Source organism: Saccostrea cucullata, unplaced genomic scaffold, assembly GCF_032062105.1.
Source record: "Saccostrea cucullata isolate Sc308-1 unplaced genomic scaffold, CSIRO_AGI_Scuc_v1 ctg652, whole genome shotgun sequence".
Lineage (NCBI taxonomy): Eukaryota > Metazoa > Mollusca > Bivalvia > Ostreida > Ostreidae > Saccostrea > Saccostrea cuccullata.
The window spans coordinates 45,795-71,083 of record NW_026919061.1 but is presented as its reverse complement, the minus strand read 5'-3'; the positions used below and the strand labels follow the sequence as shown (position 1 = coordinate 71,083).

At 35.2% G+C, this 25,289-nt stretch overlaps 1 protein-coding gene across 2 annotated transcripts in view; it reads left to right on the top strand.

The window, feature by feature from the left end:
• LOC134278611 (laminin subunit beta-2-like) overlaps window positions 1–25,285 on the top strand; it is a 28,128-nt gene extending 2,843 nt beyond the window's left edge. The window contains exons 3-31 of one of the 2 annotated variants that reach the window (XM_062760912.1): window positions 3,635–4,179; window positions 9,834–9,951; window positions 11,747–11,892; window positions 12,209–12,329; window positions 12,602–12,790; window positions 13,320–13,499; window positions 13,710–13,819; window positions 13,963–14,178; window positions 14,446–14,604; window positions 15,057–15,177; window positions 15,315–15,442; window positions 15,588–15,777; window positions 15,917–16,060; window positions 16,213–16,444; window positions 16,598–16,761; window positions 16,896–17,120; window positions 17,368–17,567; window positions 17,741–17,837; window positions 18,036–18,227; window positions 19,038–19,218; window positions 19,675–19,859; window positions 20,174–20,409; window positions 20,646–20,831; window positions 21,122–21,298; window positions 21,521–21,696; window positions 21,882–22,023; window positions 22,215–22,391; window positions 22,710–22,866; window positions 23,111–25,285. In XM_062760912.1, the coding sequence (XP_062616896.1) occupies window positions 3,635–4,179; window positions 9,834–9,951; window positions 11,747–11,892; window positions 12,209–12,329; window positions 12,602–12,790; window positions 13,320–13,499; window positions 13,710–13,819; window positions 13,963–14,178; window positions 14,446–14,604; window positions 15,057–15,177; window positions 15,315–15,442; window positions 15,588–15,777; window positions 15,917–16,060; window positions 16,213–16,444; window positions 16,598–16,761; window positions 16,896–17,120; window positions 17,368–17,567; window positions 17,741–17,837; window positions 18,036–18,227; window positions 19,038–19,218; window positions 19,675–19,859; window positions 20,174–20,409; window positions 20,646–20,831; window positions 21,122–21,298; window positions 21,521–21,696; window positions 21,882–22,023; window positions 22,215–22,391; window positions 22,710–22,866; window positions 23,111–23,250 (5,234 nt within the window). In that variant the 3' untranslated portion in view covers window positions 23,251–25,285. Of the gene's footprint in view, window positions 1–3,634; window positions 4,180–9,833; window positions 9,952–11,746; window positions 11,893–12,208; window positions 12,330–12,601; window positions 12,791–12,810; window positions 12,823–13,319; window positions 13,500–13,709; window positions 13,820–13,962; window positions 14,179–14,445; window positions 14,605–15,056; window positions 15,178–15,314; window positions 15,443–15,587; window positions 15,778–15,916; window positions 16,061–16,212; window positions 16,445–16,597; window positions 16,762–16,895; window positions 17,121–17,367; window positions 17,568–17,740; window positions 17,838–18,035; window positions 18,228–19,037; window positions 19,219–19,674; window positions 19,860–20,173; window positions 20,410–20,645; window positions 20,832–21,121; window positions 21,299–21,520; window positions 21,697–21,881; window positions 22,024–22,214; window positions 22,392–22,709; window positions 22,867–23,110 lie in introns of those variants that run through there. The other variant, XM_062760920.1, reaches the window with a different exon arrangement.
• The last annotated feature ends 4 nt before the right edge of the window (window positions 25,286–25,289 follow it).

The following is a 25,289-nucleotide window of genomic DNA, read 5'->3' as shown; positions in this document are numbered from 1 at the left end:
CCACAACCCCTCTATTGTGACAGTGATCAGGTTTTACAATAATGATCCAGAATTTGTTGCTATGCTGTGGGAACATTTGATTCGGTAGCTGAGATTTGTCGGCTTGTCATTCCGGGCTGTCAGATTACATCCCCATTAGTGCAGTGGTTTACTGATAACTGCCAGATCTCATCCCCATCAACTGCTAACAAAGACAGATCACTCCCGATTATCAGGGGGGAATTGGATTTAAAGGGGAAATGGGAGAATTTTGATACGTATGGTAACTGATTAAAATCTTGGGTAGTGATTTTTATGTTTTTCTGATGGAGTATAAATGACCTACAAGCATGTTCAGAAGCAGGTTTAAGGGAGTTTGATTTGTGCGTTGTGGGTACTGTTTTTTATGGATACATGTTTCACAGAATAGCTAACATTCCATACAGATAAATGGGGCTTTATTCATTGTATCAACACTTTCAGTTGTAAATGATGTATAGGCTCTCTTTGTTTTTATGTTTACAAACATCATATATTCTCATAATCTACACGGAGAAAATATTCAGAGAGAAGACATTCCAAATATTTAATATATGTGTCATAAAGCCATTTAAGAACAATGTAAAAGCCATTGAGAACATCAACTTTAAGGCCTCTTGTTTTCCTCTTAAATGGGTTTAACATGGGAGTCAAGTTGGAAGTGTTAGAAGTTGTGATGATTTCCGATGTTCAACATGTTCAAGTGCAGAATTTCAGAAAAATTTTCACAAGGAACTTGTAGTACAATCATACGTTTATATTTACATATGCAGAAAATAAATATGTTTTAATGATATACTGTATTATGAATGCCATCTTTAATTTTCATGACTTTAAATTAGAATTTTGATGGCACTTGAAGTCATTTTTTATGTAATTCATGTAAGTACACTGTTACATGTTTGTACCTTAGTTAATATTCACGCAAAACATTCCACTTATCAACATTTTTTTCCCGCATGAATGAGTCAAAAATATATGCGAATGCAGTTTGAAAAATTGCCTTTTTTTCTGCACAAGTATTAGACTATTAGAATTGTATAGACTTCCTTAATGTGCAAATTTGAGAAAGTAAATCCAGATGGGGTCCTTTTACAGCAAATGTTCTTTTCATTTAATGCATAAAAGTCAACTTGAAGGCATGTTCATTCTGATTTTATTGGAAAAGGAGAAATCATGACTAACACAGTCTACCCGGAAAACTACACATTGGCTTAGTGGACATAAATAAAAGAAAATCAGCAATCTGAAGAAGGCATTAGGTTAAATTAAATGTGAATAATCATTGTATAGGTAATGAGAACTAGAGATTTGCTGATAAGTATGTCAGTCAGGTTAGGAATTCACCACCACATGGCCTGTCAAATTACTGTCTGCGGTAATTCTAGAGACCCCAGTTCTGTTTTACTGAGTCAGTGAATCAGAAGTGTCGGGGTTTAAATTTCAGAATTTTCTATCGGCAAGATGTACACTTTTCCCTGGGATGTTACCTGATGCCACTATTTAGTGAAGAATATAGAGTTATGAGGTACGGGGGTAATGCTGCATATGTTGTGACACAAGCTTAAGAATCTTGAAGAGCAGAATGAAATAAAAATTTCAACATTTTTTAATACTGTTGAGAATTTTTGTGGTTTTTTTTTTTGGTTAAAATAATGAAAAGGATGAAGATAATGCAGAGTGATCAATCTAAATAAAAATCCATAAACTATACAAAACTGTGAAGGGGCATATTACATGGACCCCTGGAGATTCCAGAGGTGGGATCAGCATCCTGTGTCCGCTGGTCACAACCAGATAGATCTAAATCATAGTGCCTAAAACAATCAGTATGAAACAAGTCTGACAGCAAAAATATGACCCAATGATAGGTTATATTTGCTATCAAAGTCATTATAATGACCATAAAATTTACAAAATGCTGACTTTATACAACCCTTACAACAATTTCTGATAAGTGACTTATAAGTGATTTATTCTTTTACTTATAAGTTGTTTATTCTGGACTTACACTTCACTGATACATTTAACTTATAAGTGACTTATATGTTACTCATTAGGATTTTATATGCAAATGAGCTGCTTGACCTATAAGTGACTTATAAGCCAGTATTAGCCACTTATGCTTTATGCAAGTACAGTCACTTATAAGTGACTATAAGTGACTTATAATTCAAGCATTAACCCTTCATACTTTATCAAGTATTAGTCACTTATAAGTGACTATAAGTGACTTATAAGTGAAGTACAACACTACCTGTAAGATCTTAATTTAGAACAGAACTTCCAACCATGCAGGGGTTGCATGATATGTTCAAATCTATTTTTTTACATATACACATGTATCTGCACTTTAGATGAAATAATCAAGTAAAAATTTTATGGAAAAAAAATCACTTTCATATGACATTTCTTTGATGATGCAAACTTAACATATTAATTCAGTTTACAAACAAAAATGTTGAACAAAAAGGCAACAAGATTTAATAACCTTGAGGCTTCTTCAAATTTATGAAATCTGAAAGCAACTGAGTCAATTGATTCAAAATTTCAGGCAAAGGAAGTTAAGATAGAGAGATGATGTAAATAGAACCTACTTGTTGTACCTGATGTGAAGGCATACTCAAAATAAATCTAAAATCTCCAACATCCTTTCACAGACACAAACTTGGTTTCAAATTCTTGTTGCTGATCTCTGCAGAGACAAACTTTCTGATTGGCTACCTTGAATACCCATAATGCTCCTTGAGAGAAGTCTAGTATAGGGTAAAAATTCTAAGTCCACACTTAAATACTTTGCTCATACCATACTGATCTTCACTTATAAGTGAGGTATTATAAGTGAAATATTCACTGATATGTAGCTCATCTTTACTTATAAGTGAAGTATTAACGAAATCCGTTCCTCACTTATACATACTTTGACTTATAGTACACTTATAAGTAAATTTCAAAATTTATAAGTGACTTATAAGTTGCTAATAAGTGGATTATAAAACACTTATAAGTTTCTATTAGTTTTTTCTGTAAGGGTAGGTGGTTGAAACCCCTGTAACATCAACTTATCTGTCAGTAGCCTGTTCCAGTTTAAACAGCAGTTTCTATTCATTTTGTTGGTGAATTGTGTATATATCTAATAGATGGAATTAACCTTATCCTGTATTCCTTTGCTTTGTGGCATGATAACACACAACTTACCTCAAAGTAATTGTAATGTCGTACATTCAATTAGAATTCTGATGATTTATACATATGTGACACTCTCTGAACTGATGACTGAGTTTTTCATTTGAGAAGGCTTTTAGAATTATTTCCAATAGATTATTTTGCAAATTAGGAAATTTTAAGCGCCCAATTTGAAATGGTGATAAATTCCCCTTCTGCTTTCTCTTTTTCAAAGAATTAATTAGCTAGTGCATGAATTTTTCCAGTAAGTCTCTTCATGTACATGAAAATTTTATGGTATATATGCAATATTACTGTATATATAAGGTCCATTGTACATGGATACATGTATATGGGTGTATATTTGGTAAAATTCTTCAATAAACAAATTGTTCATATATAATTATATGATACCTATCATCCTTTCTATAACATTGTGTATGTATTGTAGGATCTCACTCCCAGAGGCAGCCTAGGTGTGAAACAGGCAGCTGTTACCCTGCGACCGGGGACCTTCTCATAGGTCGTGAGGCTAACCTGACCTCCTCGTCCACGTGTGGTCTGAGACGGCCAGAGAACTACTGTATTGTCAGTCACTTAGAGGAGGACACTAAGTGTTTTACATGTGACTCTCGCCAGCCATGGTCAGAATACCACAGAAACAGCCATCGGATCGGCAACATTGTGTCGTCATTCCGTGAAAGGAAGCTGCGATGGTGGCAGGCAGAAAACGGCAAGCAGCAGGTTTACATTCAGTTGGATTTAGAGGCAGAGTTTCATTTCACTCATCTTATCATGACTTTTAAGACCTTCAGACCAAAAGCTCTGTTGATCGAGCGTTCTTATGACTTTGGGAAAACGTGGAAGGTGTACCGATATTTTGCCCAGCGGTGTGACGAGTCGTGGCCCGGAGTCAGGAGATGGCCACCCAGAGATTTGTCAGAAGTGATCTGTGATGATCGATATTCTGATGAAGTACCCTCTACAGAGGGAGAGGTGAGTAAAGTTGTAAGGTTAAATGTTACTCAAAAACTCATGCAGGTAAGGGAAAAAAAAGTTATGCTTGTTCCCTGTGACTTAACTTCTCTCACTAGAATATTTTCCCTTGTAATTATTTCCTCCCTCTTTGATGATCAAAATTTGAAGGAATGAAATATAATATAACTCAAAAGTTCAAACTTAGAAGGAAAGATGTCCTTATTTAGCTCACCTTGACCAAGTTAAGATTACTGTATGTAGGGAAAATTTCACCCTCACGTCTGATTTTATTTTCGCTTAGACCTTTGCCCTACTTACAGTATAATGTCTACAACAGAAATGTGACTGGGCAAAATTAAAAGGGGGCAATATTGGTTGCAAGTGTGAAAGGGGGAAAATAATGTGGCAAAAATAACCCTGTGTACAGTATGCTTATACTGTATTAAAGCCATCAGGTTTAAGTTTTAGAGGCATGCAGGTCCATTTTCCATAAATCTATCTAAAGAAGCCCCTACTAGACCAAACTTGCTGCATACACTTCCAAACAGATTAATTTTGTGTATACTTTCTTGAGGTGCTTCTTATGAAGTATTTCTTGAAAGCTGAACCTGAACCTCAATAACAGTAATAACATCTCAGAATTCTCTACATCTCTGTATATACCAACTTTGCTTTGTTTGCCATATTGCAGAGGATTGGTCAGGTTAAAGTTAGTACAGCAGGAAAGGTCCATTGTCTTCTATCTGGAACCCTAGCATGAACCAAACATGCAGGAATCAGATAATGCATCCATGAACATGTTTCAGATGCCATATTTACTGGATACTTATAACTAAAACACCATTTATACAATGAAAATATCCATTGAATTTTCAGGTATTCATTCTGTGTGAAATTTTCACTAATGCAGTCATCTTTAACTTTGTAATCTTTGATAACTTTGTCCTATATGTTTTAAAGCTTGATGGAGAGCTGAGCTGAATCAATCAAATAATTGGGTTCACAAGTAGCGTAAAACTACAAAAATCTCATAAAAGTGAGTGAGCCCATAAATTCAAATTTCCAATAAAATGATCTTCTGAATTTTCAATTTGTGAATTGTATAAAAGTTTAGCATTGCTAGACAGATATCCTATTATAATGTCGCATACTTAGGTATGGAGCATGGCTTCTCTAACTTGTTTCATGCAAAACAGAACTTTACCCTTAGTGGTTTTTGCAGACAGCAGATTCATATGCAACATGTAAATGAGTTATAGATTGTGAACACAGATGACCTTAAGATTAAACTTCAATTGAAGACACCCAGACATATTTTAGGGTTATTATCCAAGCTCAGATTAGTTTCTAACTTCATCTATGAGCTTTTGCAGGCTACTTTAATTCATATACACATACACATATATATATTTTTTTAGAAATATATATCAGTTTGGGTGAATGACTGAACATCTGTTTACATTTCAATAACTTCAGAACAAACTCGATAGTAAAACAAGGGTAATCAAAGAGTGGCAGGGTGGGTTTGGGTAAACATTGAGTTAGGAACTGACAGAAATGACAGGTGAGTGGCTTGTGTACCCAGCAGACGACTTTGATTGTGGGCATTGTGGGACACAGCTGGAGGGTGATTTAAGGTCGTATGGCCCGCAGGACAATAGAGAGTGGTAAATCAGAGCAGGGCTATCTATACAGTGGAGGCACAGGCGGGTACATATTAACCCGTAGGATCACTTCACCAGACACAGAGCTGGTATACAGGCTTACAAAGTGACACTCGTTTGGATGATTAAATGTGGAGAATTTTGTGTTTTTGCATTACAGTTCACCTTAATAATCATTTAGGAACATTTAAAAAAGACTTGCTTTTGAAAGCAGTAATTGTACTCCATATGGCACAGTTATCCAAACTTTGAAATATATATTATGATTTATGAAACTAGGGCAGATCTGTGGCATTTCTCTTTGAGGGTAAATTTTCTGATATTGAACATGTTGAAGCACCAGAGACTTGAGAATATTTGCAACTTGAATTTACAGGTTTCATCTCTTGATCATATTAATTTCCCTGTGGAATTTCTTAGACTTTAACAGAAAGAAAAGTAAATTCTTTGTTTATAAAAAGATTGGAGCTTGATAGAGAGTTTAGATATTGCCAAGAAATTGAAAATATTGTAAAATTTACACTTCAAAAGTTGTGAAGTACAAATAGGTTCAAAGCCACAAGTCAACCTCAATGTGGGGGAAATTATAACCACAAGGACTTAAAATATTTGGAAAGATTTGGGTCTGGATTATGATAAACCTTGTTTATTTAAATCGTCCATGGACATTCAAGTGACCATTTAAGAGCAAATGATCAGGTGAAAGAACAACACCTTGTAGGTAAAATACACCTTGACCTGATTGCTGCCAGGTAAAACAGCTCAGTGTCAGGTATATAGACCACCAGCTGACCAGACCTCGGGGGTCACTCCGCCATAAAGAAAGAGAAAATTCGCAGTGACCTTAAAAAGCCGTGTGGAATGTCAGAATTATCAGAAACAGTACACATACAACACAAGCATTGAACAAGATATAACCATTTTACTTTGGACCTATAAAAGAAGCTGCTAGTCTATTTTGACATAGAATCCAAGAGATGCATTAGTTTTTCAGAGTAAAAGATACATTAACATTGGGTTGTTTTGCATAATTTTTCTTTTGAATTACAGGAATTGCACACAATGTTTGAGTTTGTTTTTGGTTCAAGTGTTTTCCAATACTAGTATTTCAGTTTTATCAGTGGTATTAAATTCTTTCTAGATGTAGGTCATATATATTTATACCTTAACCCTCTTTGCTGACATAGAATGATTGAGACAACTTTCCAGTAACCAGACTGTTATTTAGGACACCAGCCACTGACTGTCATCTTACAAGCTGTCACTCTATATGTTGAAGGTTAACTCGTGCTTCATCACTTTAGGTGTCTGTTGCATATCTTAAGCAACACTATAAATCACAAAGTTGATAGTTTTTATAAACTGAATATGAAGAAAAGACATTTACTGGAATGGAAAATGTATGTGTTGTGGGGGGTGGGGGGTGGGATGGTCTCTTTCTTTCTACTCTGTGCACGGTTTATTTAATAGCTATAGATTTAGAAGGGCCAAGGGTGTCTTTGAATGGCACAGTAGACTTTAAAGGCATGTCTTCGGACGTCCGACGATGTACGTTATTTTTACTGAGGTGCTATCGTGCTTTATATATTTATATTAGAGGTTTTTCTTTGTCTCTTAGTCTTATTGTTTGAAGGGCAATGTTCCACAAGATCTATGATTTTGTTTTTTTACCTCATAAAGCAGTTTGTGAAAGAATACCAATATACAGTAACATGTACAGTACATGTTTTCACTATAGTTTCAGTTTCAGTTACTTTTTTACTAGAAAGGATTTCATTCAGTGGAAGAACCACTTCAAATAGCAAGGAATTTTCTGCTGATAAGAGTTTTTCCTGGAAGCTGTGTAGAAGCTGTTTCTATTGATTGTTTACACACACTTGTGTGTGATGAGGGAGCCCCACCCATTGGTATATGTTGTGAGGGTTCTATTTACATTCTCTCTCACACACAATCATTTTATCTGTAACAGCTACAGCTGCTGGTTTGATCATTAAAGTGGCCGGCTAATCTGTAGTTTCCCCTCCAGTCAGACTTACATCCTTTGTGTTTTTATACCTATGTGTGTTATTGCACATTTATATTACAAAGTATTGGCCATTGCAGATTAATCTGCAAAGATAATATTAAAACTGAATTGAGTTGAGAATTGAGCTGTGTAATTTTCATTTTATTGAATGAGATGAATTAATGGTTTCTATTAAACATACATTGGTACACTGGCACATTTAAACAGTGCCAATCATTGTAAAGTTTTTTGGGTCGCATAGGATTAGGAAATTTAGCCCAATGTACTTGTGGAACACACAGAACAGAAACAAATGTAAAACCCCAAATATTATGTAAGAAATTGAAACAGGTGGAAAAAGCAGAACCAAGTAAATTTTACTGTCTGAGTGGTTTTTATCACACTCATTTAGGTACATGTAGTTGGATTTGCACAATATTTTTTTCATAAAACGAATGTATTTATGACTCCAAGTCAAAATAGCAAACTTCAAAACAGGACATTGCAGTCCGGTGAAAAAACTGACCCATCGGACTTGAGGCACTGCATGTACAAATGGTCAGGTCAGATAGTCCGATGTCTTTGGCAGAAACTGTCCTTATTTAATGAATGTATAGGTACTTGCTTCAGACAGATCGAGTAGCATTTGATTTGTAATGGACCCAGAATTCTACTATTTAAGCCTGTTTCATAATTTTTTATGCTTATACCAGTAAATAAATGCTGATGAGTTTCTGTATGTTATATAAACAGTTTTAAATATAGTGCATGTTGACCTTGATATAGCAGGTTTTTGGCAGGTTTTAATGATGAAATCCAGATGTCTGCAATGGTATGCAATTGGAGCCAAAACCCATTATTATGTAATAAATGAATGCAGGGGGCTATAATATGTACATCTAGCAAAACATGACACATCCAAATTCTTTTGACCAGACTATTATATCAAACCCCCCAAATCCATGGGAATGTCAATTATGAATATTTATTTTCTCAACAAGCATTGTTATATTTTCATTACTTTGTAAAGAATAGTTATTGTGTGGCATTTAAATAGATTACACAATTAAATGTAAATATCTATTTGAAATGAACACATTAGTTGTTGAATGTCGCGAGGATTTATATCTAGTATTTCATTAAACCTGACAGGTATGGTATGATTTGAAAGCTTACAGGTATACTGTATAATTCAAGGCATGGTATTTTCTGAATATAACACTTTAAAGATTGAAATTTTATTTTCCAAAGATTTATCATTTGTAATATGTGTACCTACATAAGATTGATGTCTTACATGCTGCTATAGTTCCACTGAAATAATATTCCATGAAATACAAACAGATAATACAGTTAGGTGTTTTTCTGAGCCATAACCATTCATCATACCCTCCTTTACAATATGATTTTGATGGCATAATGACCATTTCTCGGTAAAAGGATTAATATAATTCAGTAAACTTATACAAAGGTATTTCCTTGACAATATGAATTTCAGAATTTCCTTACCTAGTGACCTTCATCATTTAGACATGACCTTGAGTCAAATGATATAAACATTCAGCATGTTAAGGATTTAGGTAGGAAAATAATTTTAAAATGCTGAGTTCACTCCCATAAAGAAATCTATAAACTTCTTTTGATGTGACAGCTTAAACTGTCATAGCCAAGTGACCTTGACATTTGAGATACCTCTGTGACCTTAAGTCAAAGTGATGAAACACAATTAAGGTCATGGGCAACAATATGCCCAACTTTATACATTTTGATCTATGGTTCAAAAGTCAAGACCATAGCAAACATAGTTTTGCCTTAGACAGATACTTAGATACAAGGCAGCAGCATACTTCAATCCCATTATAGGAAGGTTGAATTTCAAAATTGTTATTTTGATTAATTTGTATCATTGTTTTGAAGACTTGGAATTATATATGCTGAAGCCTAAACTTTATATACTTGACAAGATTTGAGAATTAACACTGTTGGTTGTATGTGTTTTGTAGGTGATATTCCGTGTCCTTCCACCGTTTATCCGGATAGAGAATCCATATGATGAGAAGGTTCAGGACTTACTGAAGTTGACTAATCTGAGAGTGAACCTGACAGAACTCCATGGACTGGGTAGGTACCCCACTGGTGACTGCCTGATTATCAACCATCTCTTTTGTATCTGTTTTGATGAATTCATTCACTGGGTTGACAGGAGATAATTTTTGCTGTAATTAATGTTAAAGCCACTTCCATAAATAGAAGTACATGTAGTACATGGCCATGGCAATGATCTTGAGCTGAAAGTTGTTATTTTTTATATACTAAATATGGAATGTATTTGTGTTCCATGTGGGAATCATGCCACTGCATCTATTTCTGCTCATAGGTTGTCTGTTCTAGGTCCAATTCTGGTACTCATCAAATTTTAATTTTTCAAACCTCTTTCACTTGATTAGATATTCCATCCCTATTTTGATCAATGGCTATGGAGGCTTTTGTTATTAACTCTCTGTATGGTTTTTTTCACCTTATTGTTATAAAGACCTTGAAATTTCTCAATTATTAAATCAGGGGGTTGTTGACTTGACACGAAATTGAACGAATTTTTTATATTGAGGATGATGGCTTTAAAAGGGAGGGGGTACAAAAATATTGAAAAAATGAACAAGCCTTTGAATCCACACAGATGTATGTTTTTTATTATTATGTGTTGATGTGTTTTAAAGGGGAGGCAGATATTAAGTCACAGTCACACAAATGAACAAGTCATACCAAATATGAAGTTTGGTTCAAAAGTTATGGCGATCAACACACAGTCAAGGTGTATGTGGAAATTATTTTTGGTCGAAAAAAATATAAAGTCTCTAAAAATGCAAATATATTTTTAGCACAGTCAAGGTCACAAGGTCATTGAGCTTGGTGCCATTTAAAAGAGCTTCATTGGTCGAAAGTCTTGTTTCATGGTTCAAAAGTTATGGCTGTTTTTTAGATAACAGAAAAAAATGTGCTAATATGCATCTCTCAAAAAGTTAAAAGAATAGTTTCAAATTAAGGTAAAGTTAACTACAAAAAACAATATTATGGAAATTTGTATCTCATTAACTTGGTTAAGTTGACAAAGTACATAAAAAATTGAATACCAGTGGGTTGATAGGGAGGATTGTTGACTTTGTGGAATGTTAATGTATTAGATCTGTCTAGCAGATCAAAGTTTGGATTGACCTGTACATCTGCACATGTCACCTACAGTCAGAGCTAAGAAGGTAAACAATGTCTGGGTCATTGAAACAAAAGTCTACACTTCACAAACTTTTTATGTTAACGTAAGATTGTCGATCGGATTGAAATTTGCGGTTTGTTTGAATAGGTGCAATTTGGCCGAAGGCAAGTTTCTAGAAATGAATGACTTTTAAAAGAAAAACACTACAAAAAATAAATTGAAATGAGGATTAATTAACTTTCCAATGTCACAGATGTTAGTGTATACAGTTTTGTCAACCTATGTACAATTGATATGCCAGACATGTATGTCATACTGAAAAGGTCACCATAACATGTATAAGCGTGTCAGCATTTGCAGCAAATTTTGGCTGATTCCTTGCAGTTGGTCTTCAAAGATATTTTAATTTGTATTTTTATGCGTATTTGATATATATATATATGCTTTGAATTCACCAAAAATCTGTAATAATTTATGGCCTTTATTTTGCAATGGATCATTAATGAGATGCTGTAGAAAAAGAGGAGTCTCATACAACATGTACAAAAATAAATATATGCACAATTTTAAACATTTATACTAGTCATTTACATGTAGTAGAAGGTACTAAATGTATGTAAAAATTATAAATAAAGCAGCATTATTAATATACATGTACTTCAAAAGTCTGAATGTGTATAAATGTGGCATCCATTTCTTTCCTAGGTGACACCTTGTTGGACAGTAGACAGGAAATTAAGGATAAATACTACTACTCTATGTACGACATGACGGTGAGGGGAAGCTGTAGTTGTTACGGCCACGCCTCCCGATGTGAACCTGTCAGTGGCTATAATGTCAGACCCGACATGGTGAGTTATATGAGCAATCTATAAATCTGATGGAAACTATAGAGTGGCTTGAAAAAATAAATCGATGTCGAAAGTCACCAAAAGAAAAAATTAAGCTGAAAATTCATCAAATCCTTATATTTTGTACAATTTACACAATTTGAATGCTACCTTTGATGGCGGAGTTACTGAATTCATATGAAGAATGCACAGTTCACTTTCAAGTTACATGTACAGAATTTTTTTACAGACAATCACAGTATTTCATGACTCAAATTTGAAAACTGAATTTTTATATATATAATTTAAATGATATATTACTTTTCTGTGCGTTTAGGTTCATGGCCAGTGTGTCTGTACACACAACACCAAGGGACGTAACTGTGAGCAGTGTCAGGACTTTTATAATGACCTCCCCTGGAGACCTGCCAGGAGGGACTCTCCTAATGCTTGTAAAAGTATGTAGGAGAAGATTTTATAAAATGATAATATTCAAATGTATTAATTCTCCTTCACAATATTCACTGTATACATGCATTGTATTGTATGTTATGCAAAAATTTTGCTATTAACAAAGAATACTTTTCATGGTAAAAAAAAACCCTCAATTGTAACACATTTAAAAAAAAATTGTGATGTAAAAGATTTTTTTCTTGGATCGAAACTTGTATAAGTAGGGATGGATGATACCACAGCAGTTCAAATATAATCACAAAACCTCTGTTTTCAGAATGTAATTGTAATGGTCACTCAGACAAGTGTAAGTTTGACCCTGCTGTGTATGAGTACAATGGGGGGATCAGTGGAGGGGTGTGTCTGGACTGTCAACATAACACGATGGGGAGGAACTGTCAGCAGTGTAGGGACATGTTTTACCAGGACCCCTTCCAGGACATCCGCAGCTCCACCATCTGTAAACGTAAGTATAACATAACTCCACCATCTGTAAACGTAAGTGTAATATAACTCCACCATCTGTAAATATAAGTGTTGCATAATTCAGTCCTCTGTAAATATATTACATGTGTAATATCTCAACCATCTGTGAGCAAAAGTGTAACACTTCTCAACAATCTGTAAGTGTAACATAACCATCTGTAAATGGAAAACTTTGACCAATTGTAAATGTAATTGTAAATGTAACACTTCAACCAATTGTAAATGTAACACTCTTCAGCCATATGTAAATGTGACACTCAACCATATGTAAATGTAACACTTCTCAACCATTTGTAAATGTAGTACTCCTCAACCATATGTAAATGTAACACTCCACAACTATAAGACCACATATTAACTTTTCAAATCAATTGTAAATGTACTTAGAACTGAATTTTTTTTTTTAGAGTTAATGTGTTCGTCTGTAAGTCAAACCTTGGTTCCATCTTTTACAATAATATCTGAGATGTACGTTTTTAAAGTACTTATCATATTTCTATATCTTTCAGCCTGTGACTGTGACCCCTCGGGATCTATGTTTGGGGGGCGTTGTGACGACCACTCAGACGAGGCTAACGGTCTGGTGGCCGGGAGGTGTCATTGTAGGGAGCATGTGGAGGGCAAGCGCTGTGACACGTGTAAAGATGGCTTCTACAACCTTAACGAGGCCAATCCACAGGGGTGTCAGGGTAGGAAGTCATCTAAAAATTTATGCCCATGTTTTATACAGAAGAAGTCATCTAAATATTTATGCCCATGTTTCATACAGAAGAAGTCATCTAAAAATTTATGCCCATGTTTTATACAGAAGAAGTCATCTAAAAATTTATGCCGTTGTTTTATACAGAAATAACATTTACAGATACTGTATTTCTAAATTTTGATATTTGTTTCTTTAGCATGTGACTGCAGTATGATTGGTACCGTGACTAACTCCTCCTGTGACAAGGATAGTGGAATGTGTCTGTGTAAACGTTATGTGACAGGAGATAGGTGTGATACCTGCCATGTAAGTCAAACCTTTTATAGTCAAAAATTGAAATCTTAAAAAAATTAAAATATTGAAAATGTTGTTATTTTCCTTTATGTAGCATTCAAGAATTCTTACTTTTGATTTTATCTTTTAATAAAATTGCTGTAAATTTTTTTCAGCTTGGGTTTTATGGGTTGAGTGATATTGACACTGGGTGTACCCCCTGTGACTGTGATGTGGGCGGGTCTATCAGTGAGGAGTGTGATCAGGTGACTGGAGTTTGTACCTGTAAACCTAACATCATTGGTAAACAGTGCGACCAGCCCCGCCCTGGGTATTACTATGCTATGTTGGATTATCTACGATATGAAGCTGAGTTAGCCAAAGGATTTGGAGTAAGTGGAAAAAGGCATTTTGAATTCAGAAACGTGGAAAAATCCTACTGTTTTCTATGGCATTGTCATATTTTGCATTAAAAAAATGAATTGAGAAGAACCCATCTGTTTCTCAAACAAGTTTTACCGAGAGTGAAATAACAAAGCAATCTAGGAGATTAATCATTGTTATCAGTAAAAATTAAAGATTCTAAACAGAATATTCTTATTTAGTAACTTTTCATTATTTGAACTTTCTTATGAACTTTTTTTGTTTCATTGCAACAGCAAGTGCGTCAGTACATCCAGGAGCCCTACCCTGATGGTTATCAGCCGTGGACCGGCCCGGGGTACATGTTGATCAGGGAGGGGGACAGTCTGGAGTTTAACGTCAGCGACATAGAGTTCCCCACTAACTACGACATAGTCATCCGATATGATCTAAGGGTAGGTAACTCCATTCAGAACACTCAGTGTATGTGTGTAATAGGATAATAAATACTCCATCTTTTGGATGGATGTAACTTATGTACTGTAAGATCTGTATTGATAATTTCTTTCATTGTCATTTGCTCTCAGAAGTTCAGGTAAGTATTGGTAAATAATACTCATCAAATTTCCAATGTTAGCTAACAATTTTCTCTGATGTTTCATAGCATGTCATACCGTAAATCTGGAAATTTTTAGCAAATTTTCGATTTCATTGCATTCGCAAAAATATTTTTCTTAAAAATAAATTAGCTATGAGAAAATGTAAACAAAGCATTGGTCATTCGCAAAATTTTGAGACATAAAAATTAATCAACAGCAATTTGACCCGAACTCGCAAAATAAAATTGACGTAAAAATTTCCAGATTTACGGTACTTTTGACCTAGTTTTGTACTGTATTTGATACAGATGCCTGAGGTATGGGATGAAGTGTTGGTAACGATCCGTCGTGACAAAATCCCTGAGGAGAATGGACCCTGTGCCAATCATGTGCCTAGAGATGATGAGAAAAGCACCACACTTAACCCAGGTCTGTTGGAAGGAATTAAGTTGGAATAATTAGTATTAGGGCTTGATTAATATTGGCACAATATCAGTATTAAACCACTGAAAAAATTAATTTGTTTTGAAAGTAGACCTGCACAAATTAAATATAATTTTTTATAGGAGCACGGTATGTAGAGGTTGTCCCCTCGGCCTGTCTGGAGCCGAATACAAACTACAGAATCCGTCTGGACTTCCGTCGTTATAAGTCTGGATTATCCACACCAGACGCTACAGCCCTCATCGACTCAGTAAGCTTGGGTTTCTGCTTAGTTATATAACTTTTTTCAGTAAATTTTTTAGAAGGGAAATCAAACATAAGCAACTATAAAAACCTGAATCAAATCCATTGAGTCTAAGTTTGTTTATCACTAAAACGTGCCTTGTTCTTTACAGATTGTGCTGGTTCCTGCCACAGACAGCATTCCTATTTTCCAAGTGTTTGGGTATTTGAACTTCATGAAGAACCAGTTTATCCGTTACCAGTGTCGCGAGAAGCAGCTATCACCATACCGACCTAATTACTCAGACTTCTGTAAAAAACTGACTTTCAGCATCAGCACAAGCATGCTGCATCGAGCTCTGCGTAAGTTAAACTTGAAATTTAAAATTCTTACTTTCATTAAAAATTGCTCTTATTTAGTCCAAATTAATCTTAAGTTAATGTAGAAATAAAGAGAGAGACTGTAGTGGTTGTGAAAATGATGTTGATTTCTTTATCACAGCCTGCGAGTGTGATCCCACTGGTTCATTAAACTCAGAGTGCGAACCAGCCGGTGGACAGTGTCTGTGTAAACCTAATGTCGTCGGCAGGAAGTGTGACCGCTGCGCCCCGGGTACCTACAACTTTGGACCTGCGGGCTGTTCTGGTAATTAGAATTTTAGAGTTTGTAACCTGTTATACATTATGTTATACAATGTAATTGAGAACCCATAACAATATAATTGTTAAGATATGTCATGATTTGTTTTTTCTTCTAAATGTGTACATATTTACATGATAATTAATTTTGATTACCAGCCTGTAATTGCCATGAGTACGGATCTCGTGACAACCTGTGTGACGCCCAGACAGGACAGTGTCTGTGTATCTATAATGTGGGATCCCGGGACTGCAGTCAGTGTGAGCCCGGATACTGGGGGTTCCCTCAGTGTCGACAGTGTGACTGTAATGGAAACGCAGAAATCTGTGACGATCTGACCGGAAAATGTATCGGATGTCTGAACTTCACTGCTGGAGAACATTGTGAACGGTAGGGATTTATATACTATAAACATTAATATAGTGTCTCTTGTTGTCTATATATGTATTGCTTATGCAATGCTGTTTGAGCTTTTAAGTTAAAAAATTTAAACATTTAACTTGCTTCATGTAAAGATTCTTATATCATAATTTATTTCCATAGATGTGATGCTGGTTACTATGGTGATCCCAGAAGTTACATCAGGAAGCCTTGCCGCCCCTGTATGTGTCCCGGGGGTCCCACCAGTCAGACCCAGCACGCTGACTCCTGTGAGGAGGACCCCAGACGGGGGGTCATTGTCTGTAACTGTCTACCTGGCTACCAAGGTAAATATATCCTAATACAGATACAAACATAATTGTGTGCTCTAAATGTTCAGTAATTGAAATTTTGAAACTAATGTACAAAGCAAGTTTTTATTAAGTTGAACTCACCCTGTGGTGAATTTATCCTGCCATAGGTCCTAACTGTGACACATGCAGTGAGAACTACTTTGGAAACCCCCTGATAGCCAACAGTACCTGTGAGCCGTGTGTGTGTAATAACAATATAGACCCTGACGTGGATGGCAGCTGTGATACGTCCTCTGGGGAGTGTCTGAAGTGTCTTTTTAACACGGAGGGGTTTAACTGTGAGAAGTGTAGGCCAGGGTACTATGGGGATGCCACCACCCAGAGCTGTGTGGGTAAGTGCTAAAGCTCTGTCATCTGTCTGTAGTTCATAAAGCTGTATTGCCTTTGTTCACAGAATATCCAAAGTGATGGTTTGTTTGATTTCATATGATATAAATGAGTTGTAAGCTAAGGTGTAAACCAAAGTTAATCATAATTAATTTATGTCTGCTGTTCAATCCAATTCAATGAATAAAATATATTTTAAACTGAAATTAATCATCAGTGCAGTCAGGTATAAATTTTTGCTGATTTTTCCAGAGTGTGTGTGTGACCAGTATGGTACGGACAGCTCTGCTGGACCCTGTGACAGAGAGACCAGTCAGTGTCCGTGTCTGCCTCATGTGACAGGACTGAGGTGTGATGCCTGTCTGCCCGGGTACTGGAACATTACCAGTGGGGAGGGCTGCTCAGCCTGTGGGTGCGACCCTGAGGGATCATTGGGAATCACCTGTAATCAGGTAAAGGAAAATCTTAAGTAATGACAATTGATGAGACCTGTAAAATTTTTTTTTTAGAGTTTTTTTCATGAAAGATTGCTGAAGGTCCTCTTGGAAATTGTGATTACTGAAGATTCTAGAATTAAAAAATCCAAGGATGAAATGGTTAAATAAAACCCATTTTGTTTTTCCAGTTTGATGGCCATTGTTCGTGTCAGTCAGGGAGGGGAGGCAGAGACTGTAGCCAGTGTGAGGATCTCTACTGGGGCGACCCTGAAGTCCAGTGTACAGGTACATAACAAAGCAATAGATGAGTAAGCTGAGGAGAATTTGTATTTGTTCCAAATTTATAATAGTTTAAGTAAAACAAAATAAAAAATATAATATGAATTAAAATGTGTAACTTTCAGTAGATACATGTGTATGTTATCAATGATGTGACAATAAATGTTATGGTTAAGTTATTAATACTTTCCATGTTATTTGCAGCCTGTGATTGTAATGGTCAGGGGTCTGCTGACATGCAGTGTGACCGTCGTACCGGTCAGTGTGTGTGTCTGACTGGTATAAGCGGCTATAAGTGTGATCGCTGTGACAGAGGTACCACTGGAGAACTCCCTAACTGTAAACCCTGTGGGGAGTGCTTTGACAACTGGGACCGAGTCATCAGAGATCTCAGAGGTATTGATTTACTGTTTACTTTTTTGCCTCATCTGAGCCCATTGTTCAAGTGTCTATCAAAGATTTGTAAGCTTTTGAAAAAATTCATAAAATGGTAAATTGAATTCAAGTTTGTTCAATTTATGGCCCTTTGGTTAGGATGTAGTAACAGCAAAAGCAAGTCAAAGGAATGTGGAAGAATTATCTTCAAAATACTCTTTCTCCCTAAAAAAAAAAAAAAGCAGGGCCATAATAAGTCAGGTAGTTTTGCAAACATCCTTCATATGTAGTGTACATTCAGATTTCTTTAAATATTGGATTCAGGAGTTAGGTTTGCTAAGGGAATAAATATTGAAACTTCTGCGAAAACCTTATAAAGAATTGCATTTTAGTGATATTGCTTTGTAAAGATCTTGTAGTGCAGATTCAGATTTGTGTAAATTATGTAAATTATGACTTCTGTACAAGGTTGGGGCACAAAAAAAAGAGAACAATGCCATATTTACTGTAAATCACTTTTTATTAGCGAGGACTTTATTTTCACGTAATAACGCGAGATGATATGCTCGCGAAAATTTCATTCTCGCGTATACATAATAGAATTCCTTAAGATTATATAGAGCAATGACCACAATTCGTGAAAATTTTGTTTCGCTAATAAAGAGTCAATGACTATCTCGCAAAAATAAGGTGTCACGAAAATTAAGTGATCTACAGTAGTTTAATGTATGTATAATCTGTTTTAAAAAAAAAACGAGGCCACTATTCGTAGAATAGTTAGGCATTTAGTGTATTATTATAACATTTAATATGATGACTTTTCATTTTAAGGCCAGACCCAGTATTTGGTCAATGAAGCCCTGAAGATCAAAGCCACTGGAGTAGAGAAAGCCTTCGAGAAAGAGTTTATGGAGATGGAGAACAACATTCAGGAAATCCGGGACATCATCCGTAACGCTAACGTGTCATCCAACGACATCAAGGACATCGAAAGGAACCTCAAGCAGCTCAGGTTCACAGCTTCAGATAAATATACTGAATATGTTATATAAGTAGTGATCTTAAAAGTCTAGGAAATACACTGTATTAAAGCTGAATTTTCACATTTTGGATACTTTCTGCCCCTGAGAAAAATTCACTTTATCATAAAAGAATCACATTTAGTTATTTATGTCATCAACAGCTTAAAACTACTGTGCTGAGATCTTACAGTTATTTTCAAAGATTTCTCTGATGTCATAGGTTTTTGCAAAAACTAAAGGTTTTTTTTGTTAGAATGCTTTACAATAGTTGTAATGATAAATTTCGCCATAATTATTCTCTTTAAAAAATTTTTACAAACTTTTCCTTCTAAAAATTTTTACAAGGTATTATCAAACATTTGTTTCATTTAGTTTCATACATGTATTGTTTAAGTTTAATTTATACTAAAATATTCATCTCCATGAAAAATTTGATTTTTTTGAAGGGAATCCTTGAATATAAGCTACAGTGACTTGGAGAGAACTGAGGTGGAAATAAACATGAGATCTGACAGCATCCGACAGAGTAACAACGATATTAAGGCCCTACAGCTGGGAGTCGACAAACTGAAAGTGAAAATAGAAAACCTCAAGAAGAACGCCACCAATGTACAGGCCCAGGATGTAGAGGGTAAGGGCTGAAGGAAGCACTTGTCCCAAATTGCATTATGCATAGATAAATCAGAAGCTTTTAAATCTTTATAAATTAGGCAAATTAATAAGCAAGCATCCTTAAGTTGTGAAGATTCAAATTAGTTTGAATTATGACATTCAGGATCAATAAAATCTAGACTCCTGTAATTAAGGCTTGACATCAAGTCTGAAACACACTGTACCTTAAATGTAATGAAATATTGAAGTTTTTGACCACATGAAGCTCTTTTTAGGAAAGTGGAGGTAACTTGCAAGGATGGACCCTTCAATATTTTATGTTTGATGTTTTAGGTGCCTATAACTTAACAAAGAAAGCACAAGAAGTGTCCATGGCCGCCCAAAGGAAAGTGAATGCTACAGACGGAATTCTGGACCAGTCTGAGAAAATCCGACTGGAAGTAGAGAACATGATTAACACTCAGCATGCCGAGTTTGAGAGAAAGGTCAAGGTGAACGAGGAAAATCTCAACGAAATCAACAACCAGATCTCAGGCCTCGGGAATAAAATAGCCGACATCAATGAAATGGTACAAAACCTACTTGATATTTTTGGTTTATGGATTAAATGCATTTTTAAGCATCACATGTTTGATTTAATGTAAAGAGACTATTAGTTTTTTGCACCATTTCTGATGAAAGAAGACATCAAGGTTTGAATTTGATGTCGGGATTCAGGATTTGTCAAGAAAAATGACATTTTCTATGATATCATTTTTAAAGCACCTATGAAGATACTGATGATGTTGTAAATCTTTTGTTATAGGTATGTGACAAGCGTGGCGAGCCGTGTCACCCTGTGTGTGGGGGAGGTGGATGTGGTGTTTGTGGTGGAGAAGAGAGCTGTGAGAATGGAGCTGTGAAGAAAGCGGAGAATGCCCTGGACCTCGCACGGAAAGCGGAGGAACTACTGACCATCAAGGAGAGGAATGCCACCGATCTCCTACAGAAGGTTAGAGCTTGAAGGAAGATAGTTACTTTTAAACATACAGCGTACTTGTATTGATGTACTCGGATCCTTATGCTTTGTATGACTTAACCAAATAATCATAAGTGTAGCTTATTTCAAAAAATGAAGAATACATAAAAATTCAAACTTACTTTGTGGGGGGCATAAATCTGAAGGACAAGAATGCACAAAAAGTGTTCAGATATGACACATTTTGGTTACTGTTAAATTACGGAATTCTGTAGTCTACATTACAGATAAAAGATTGTAATGAGGTTTCTATTGCTTTACAGCTGCAGAATTCCCAGAGAGGAGCAGAGATGGGGAGAGATGAGGCCCAGATGGCTTACAATGAAGCCCTCAAAGTTAAAAACGAGACCGAATTCGCTCGTACCGCTCTTCAGGATCTGTTTGTCAGGATCTCTGGCTTCCTGTCAGCAGATGGCGCCACTCCTGATGATATCAAACAGGTAGGTTGACAGCAGGAATAATTTACATATGTGCCTTTATTTTTTCAGCTTTATTGACTTTGAATTTATGGAACATATAGTCATACTTTTTCATTTGGTGTATTAACATGTTCTTGAATGTTGAGGTGTATGTACATTTTGATATAGATTGCAGTTGTAATTGTCTTCATCCTACAAGAAGTGTTGATAACATCAATATCCCTTACTTTATTTTTATAACAGATCGCAGAGGAAGTGCTGGCAATGAGTATTTCTTTGACCCCGGAGCAGATTATGGATTTGGCTCAGAAGATTAATGTCACCATACAGGGGCTCCAGAATATTGATGATATTCTAGCAGAGACCAGCAGTGATCTGGCCAGGGCCAAGGGTCTAAAAGACAGAGCTGAAAAGGCTGAGTAAGTCAGAATCTTCAGTGTGTTTGTCAATATAGAGTTTTATTATACATAAGGAAATAAATGTAAATCCTACAACCCAAAGATGATTGATAGCTCTAGTTATGTTTCTTACATCAGCATAAAAAGTAAAATTATTTGCAATAGTGATATCTGCATTATAAATGGTTACATTTACTTTCATACAGGGCTGATGCCAAATCCATTTTGGAGAAGGCAGAGGATGTTCAGGCGAATCTGAAGGGGGCCACATCTGCCCAGGAGGCAGCTCAGAAGGCCATCAGTCAGGCCGACATAGACATACTGGACGCAGAGCAGTACCTCACACAGGTAAGGGGAGAGCATACTGGGCAGTGCATATATATATATATAATGAAAAAAAGTACAGATATTTACGTTTACTTTGATATTTTAATTTAGCATTCCAGTAATGCACATACAATGTTCAAGTGAAGGGGATATTGCATTGTACATGTAAATAAGATAATGAACAATGATATCTGTTGATTGTTGTGTTATAGATTGAGTCGGAGACGGCGGCCGCCACAGACAAGTCTAACCAGTCCCTGGCGTTACTGGGGGCCCTGAGGGAGAGACTGAGGGACCTACAGGGGAGGTACATAGAGAACGAGCAGAAAGTGTCCAACGCCGAGAGGGCGGCCCAGGAGGCCAAGAGACTGGCCCAGAAAACAGAGGAGGTCAGTAAAGGAACGAGGAAAATCAGATCATTCTATTCTATAAACTTCCCATCTACAACATGTACAAGTTTAATTTAGTTTGATGAAAACTGCAGACATGTGAAGTAAATGAACTTAACCCTATCACCAACCAACTCTCTCCCCCCCCCCCCAAAAAAAGAGAAAATATGTACAAGTTCTGTTTTCTTGCTAACTTTTCATACATTTGTACCATCACAGCTAATCTTATCAGAGACCTCTGCAAAATAATAAAGAAAATATTTTCATTTTGATGTTAAATTTTTGTGGACATGTGAAGAAATCTCCATTTCTTTTCAGGCTGCCAACAAATTGCAGACCAAGTATAATGACACTGCTCAAAATCTGAACTCCAGATATAATCTCACAACTCAAGCTCAGTCACGAGCTGAGATTCTCAAGAAAAGGGCAGATAAACTTGCCTTAGATACAACTGCCAAATTAAAGAATTTAGCCGGTAAGTATTTATGAGAAGATATGAGTTGAATTCATCTTAATGAAAAGTTCATTTCAAAACTTGACTTTTAATTCTTGATAAACATGTATTTTTAATGTTAATTTATGTTGATGTCAATATAAATAAATAACAAACAAATTCAAATGAAGACACATATAATGTTAGCATCTTAGCATTTGAAGAAAATGTTGCATGGTCTTGAAAGATCCAAAGCAGTATTAAAAACAGGCAGATTTTTTTTCAGAAATGCAGCAGAACTTTGATACCAATGAAAAGAGACTAAACAAACTTTCCACAGATATAGATGAACTAAATCGACGAATGGCCGAGTATCTACAAGCCATAAACGATAAAGCCACAGAGTATTATAACTGCAAGACCTAGGGTTAATATACATGTAGACATGTCACTGTCAGACTTGTAACAGGGCTGGAAAGAAATCTATGGATTATAGATAGGGATCAAATTTTGCATGTAATCTAAAGTGGAGGAGTATCGGTATTACATTTATATAAGAGATATATGGTCAGCATTATTGTAAGTTATATATAATCTGTGATACCAGTCTTTATGTATCAATCTTTCAATCCAAACATGAAAAGGAAATGTGGTGGTATTGTTTTAGACAGTTGTGAGTGTGATTGACTATGTTTTAAAATTCATGGGACATTTTCCACTTAATTTATGGTACATTGCTACTTAAAGGTATAATACTGACTAAGGTTCAGATTTATGTTATGATCAATACCAGGCTTATATACAGTATAGACCCAGTGAGATGGACAAATGTGTCATGTTTTTTTATAGTGTATATTATAGCTTTTTATTTAAATTTATTCCAAGTTGGAAATGATTTGTACAGGTGTTTTATATATCTGACCTGCATAAGTTTGCCAAGGTATATATTATATTAGCAGGGATGTGTTAGCCACAAGTACTGTTTCAGTCTTGTGAAGATTTTGTATTAATTAGAACTAGGTAAACAGTCATGTCCCATTTTATTGTAAAGTGAATGACTGTATGTTTGTACTTATGTCCTATATGTATTCACATATTTTTATGGTAAAATTTGTAATAGTCGCATGTGTTCTAGACGTTTTTATGTCTCTCATTTTATAGCATGGTTTATACATAATGCTCATACATTATAACTGTGATGTTACTGCTGCTTAAGAACAACTGTTTACATTTACGTGTGTCATTATTCTTTATTCAAGATGAACAGAATCTTAAGACAAATATAACATATTCTTAATTTCTCATTACACATTACTGAAAACTTTTTCCTTTGTTTTAAAGAAAAAGTATGTTACGCTCAGAGGTAGCGGAAAGAATTGAGAATTTTACCAGAGAACGAAGGTTAAAGCTTTAATATAGGGCATAATACAGGTACATTTTTTGTAGTACATCAAAGTGTATCCATATACCTTTCTCTTGATCTGACATAATACACAGGGGTTGTCATGTGCTTTATACACCAAGTTTTAGGTCAATTGGACTAGAAATCTCTCAATTCATCTTTAATTTTCATATTTTAAATAAATGATCAATAGATAATTGCTATAATTAATATTTGATTTTGTTATACTAGCTTCTCATTTTCACCTTCTTCATTATACAACTTGTCAAATGTATGTATGTTGGCCTTGTACACAAGTTTTGAATGTTCGTATTTCATATGGTGCTATTGTATTTGGTACAAACTGCAAATCCTGATATTTTTATTATCCACTGTATATTGATAGGGATCATTGAATAATATGTTTTGAAATTTTTACTGAAGGTTGTTGAAAATAACAGAGTCAGGGAATTGAAGGAAATGGTATTTTACTATTTGTAGCTGAATACAACTTTATATGGTCTTCCAAACTTTATAGTAATAATATAATGTCAATATGATATTTGAATTAGTACAGCTGGTTTGTCAAAGAAAACCAAACCAAAAACAACAGAAATCTTAATTTATCAAGCCTACCTCTTTGTAAACACATTTACATTTTTTCAATATGGTTGTATTAAACTAGGAAAACACTACTTTAAGGAGAGTAATTACATGTACATGTATGTGGATGTGAAGGTCTTGCTTAATAACTATAGATGTAATTAATATTTAAATATTAAGTGTTTGTATTTCTTCATAGTTTTTAAACAGTATTGACAGATTCAATGAAGATGCTACAAATCTGTAATGTAAATGGTACATTTTTTTTAAAAAATTGAAAAATTGTAGGTTCTTGTACCTGATATTTTTACGAACTTTGCTTAAAAGTTGTGAGAATTTTATCTTAATTTGCAGGTAACCCTAAAACTTGCAGTGTACTTGTTTCTTCCTTAGTTATGGGTTATATTTAGTATGCATCATCTTCAAATTCAGTTTGTTCAGTTATTACCTCAAAATAAATTCACATTTTACAATAAATGTT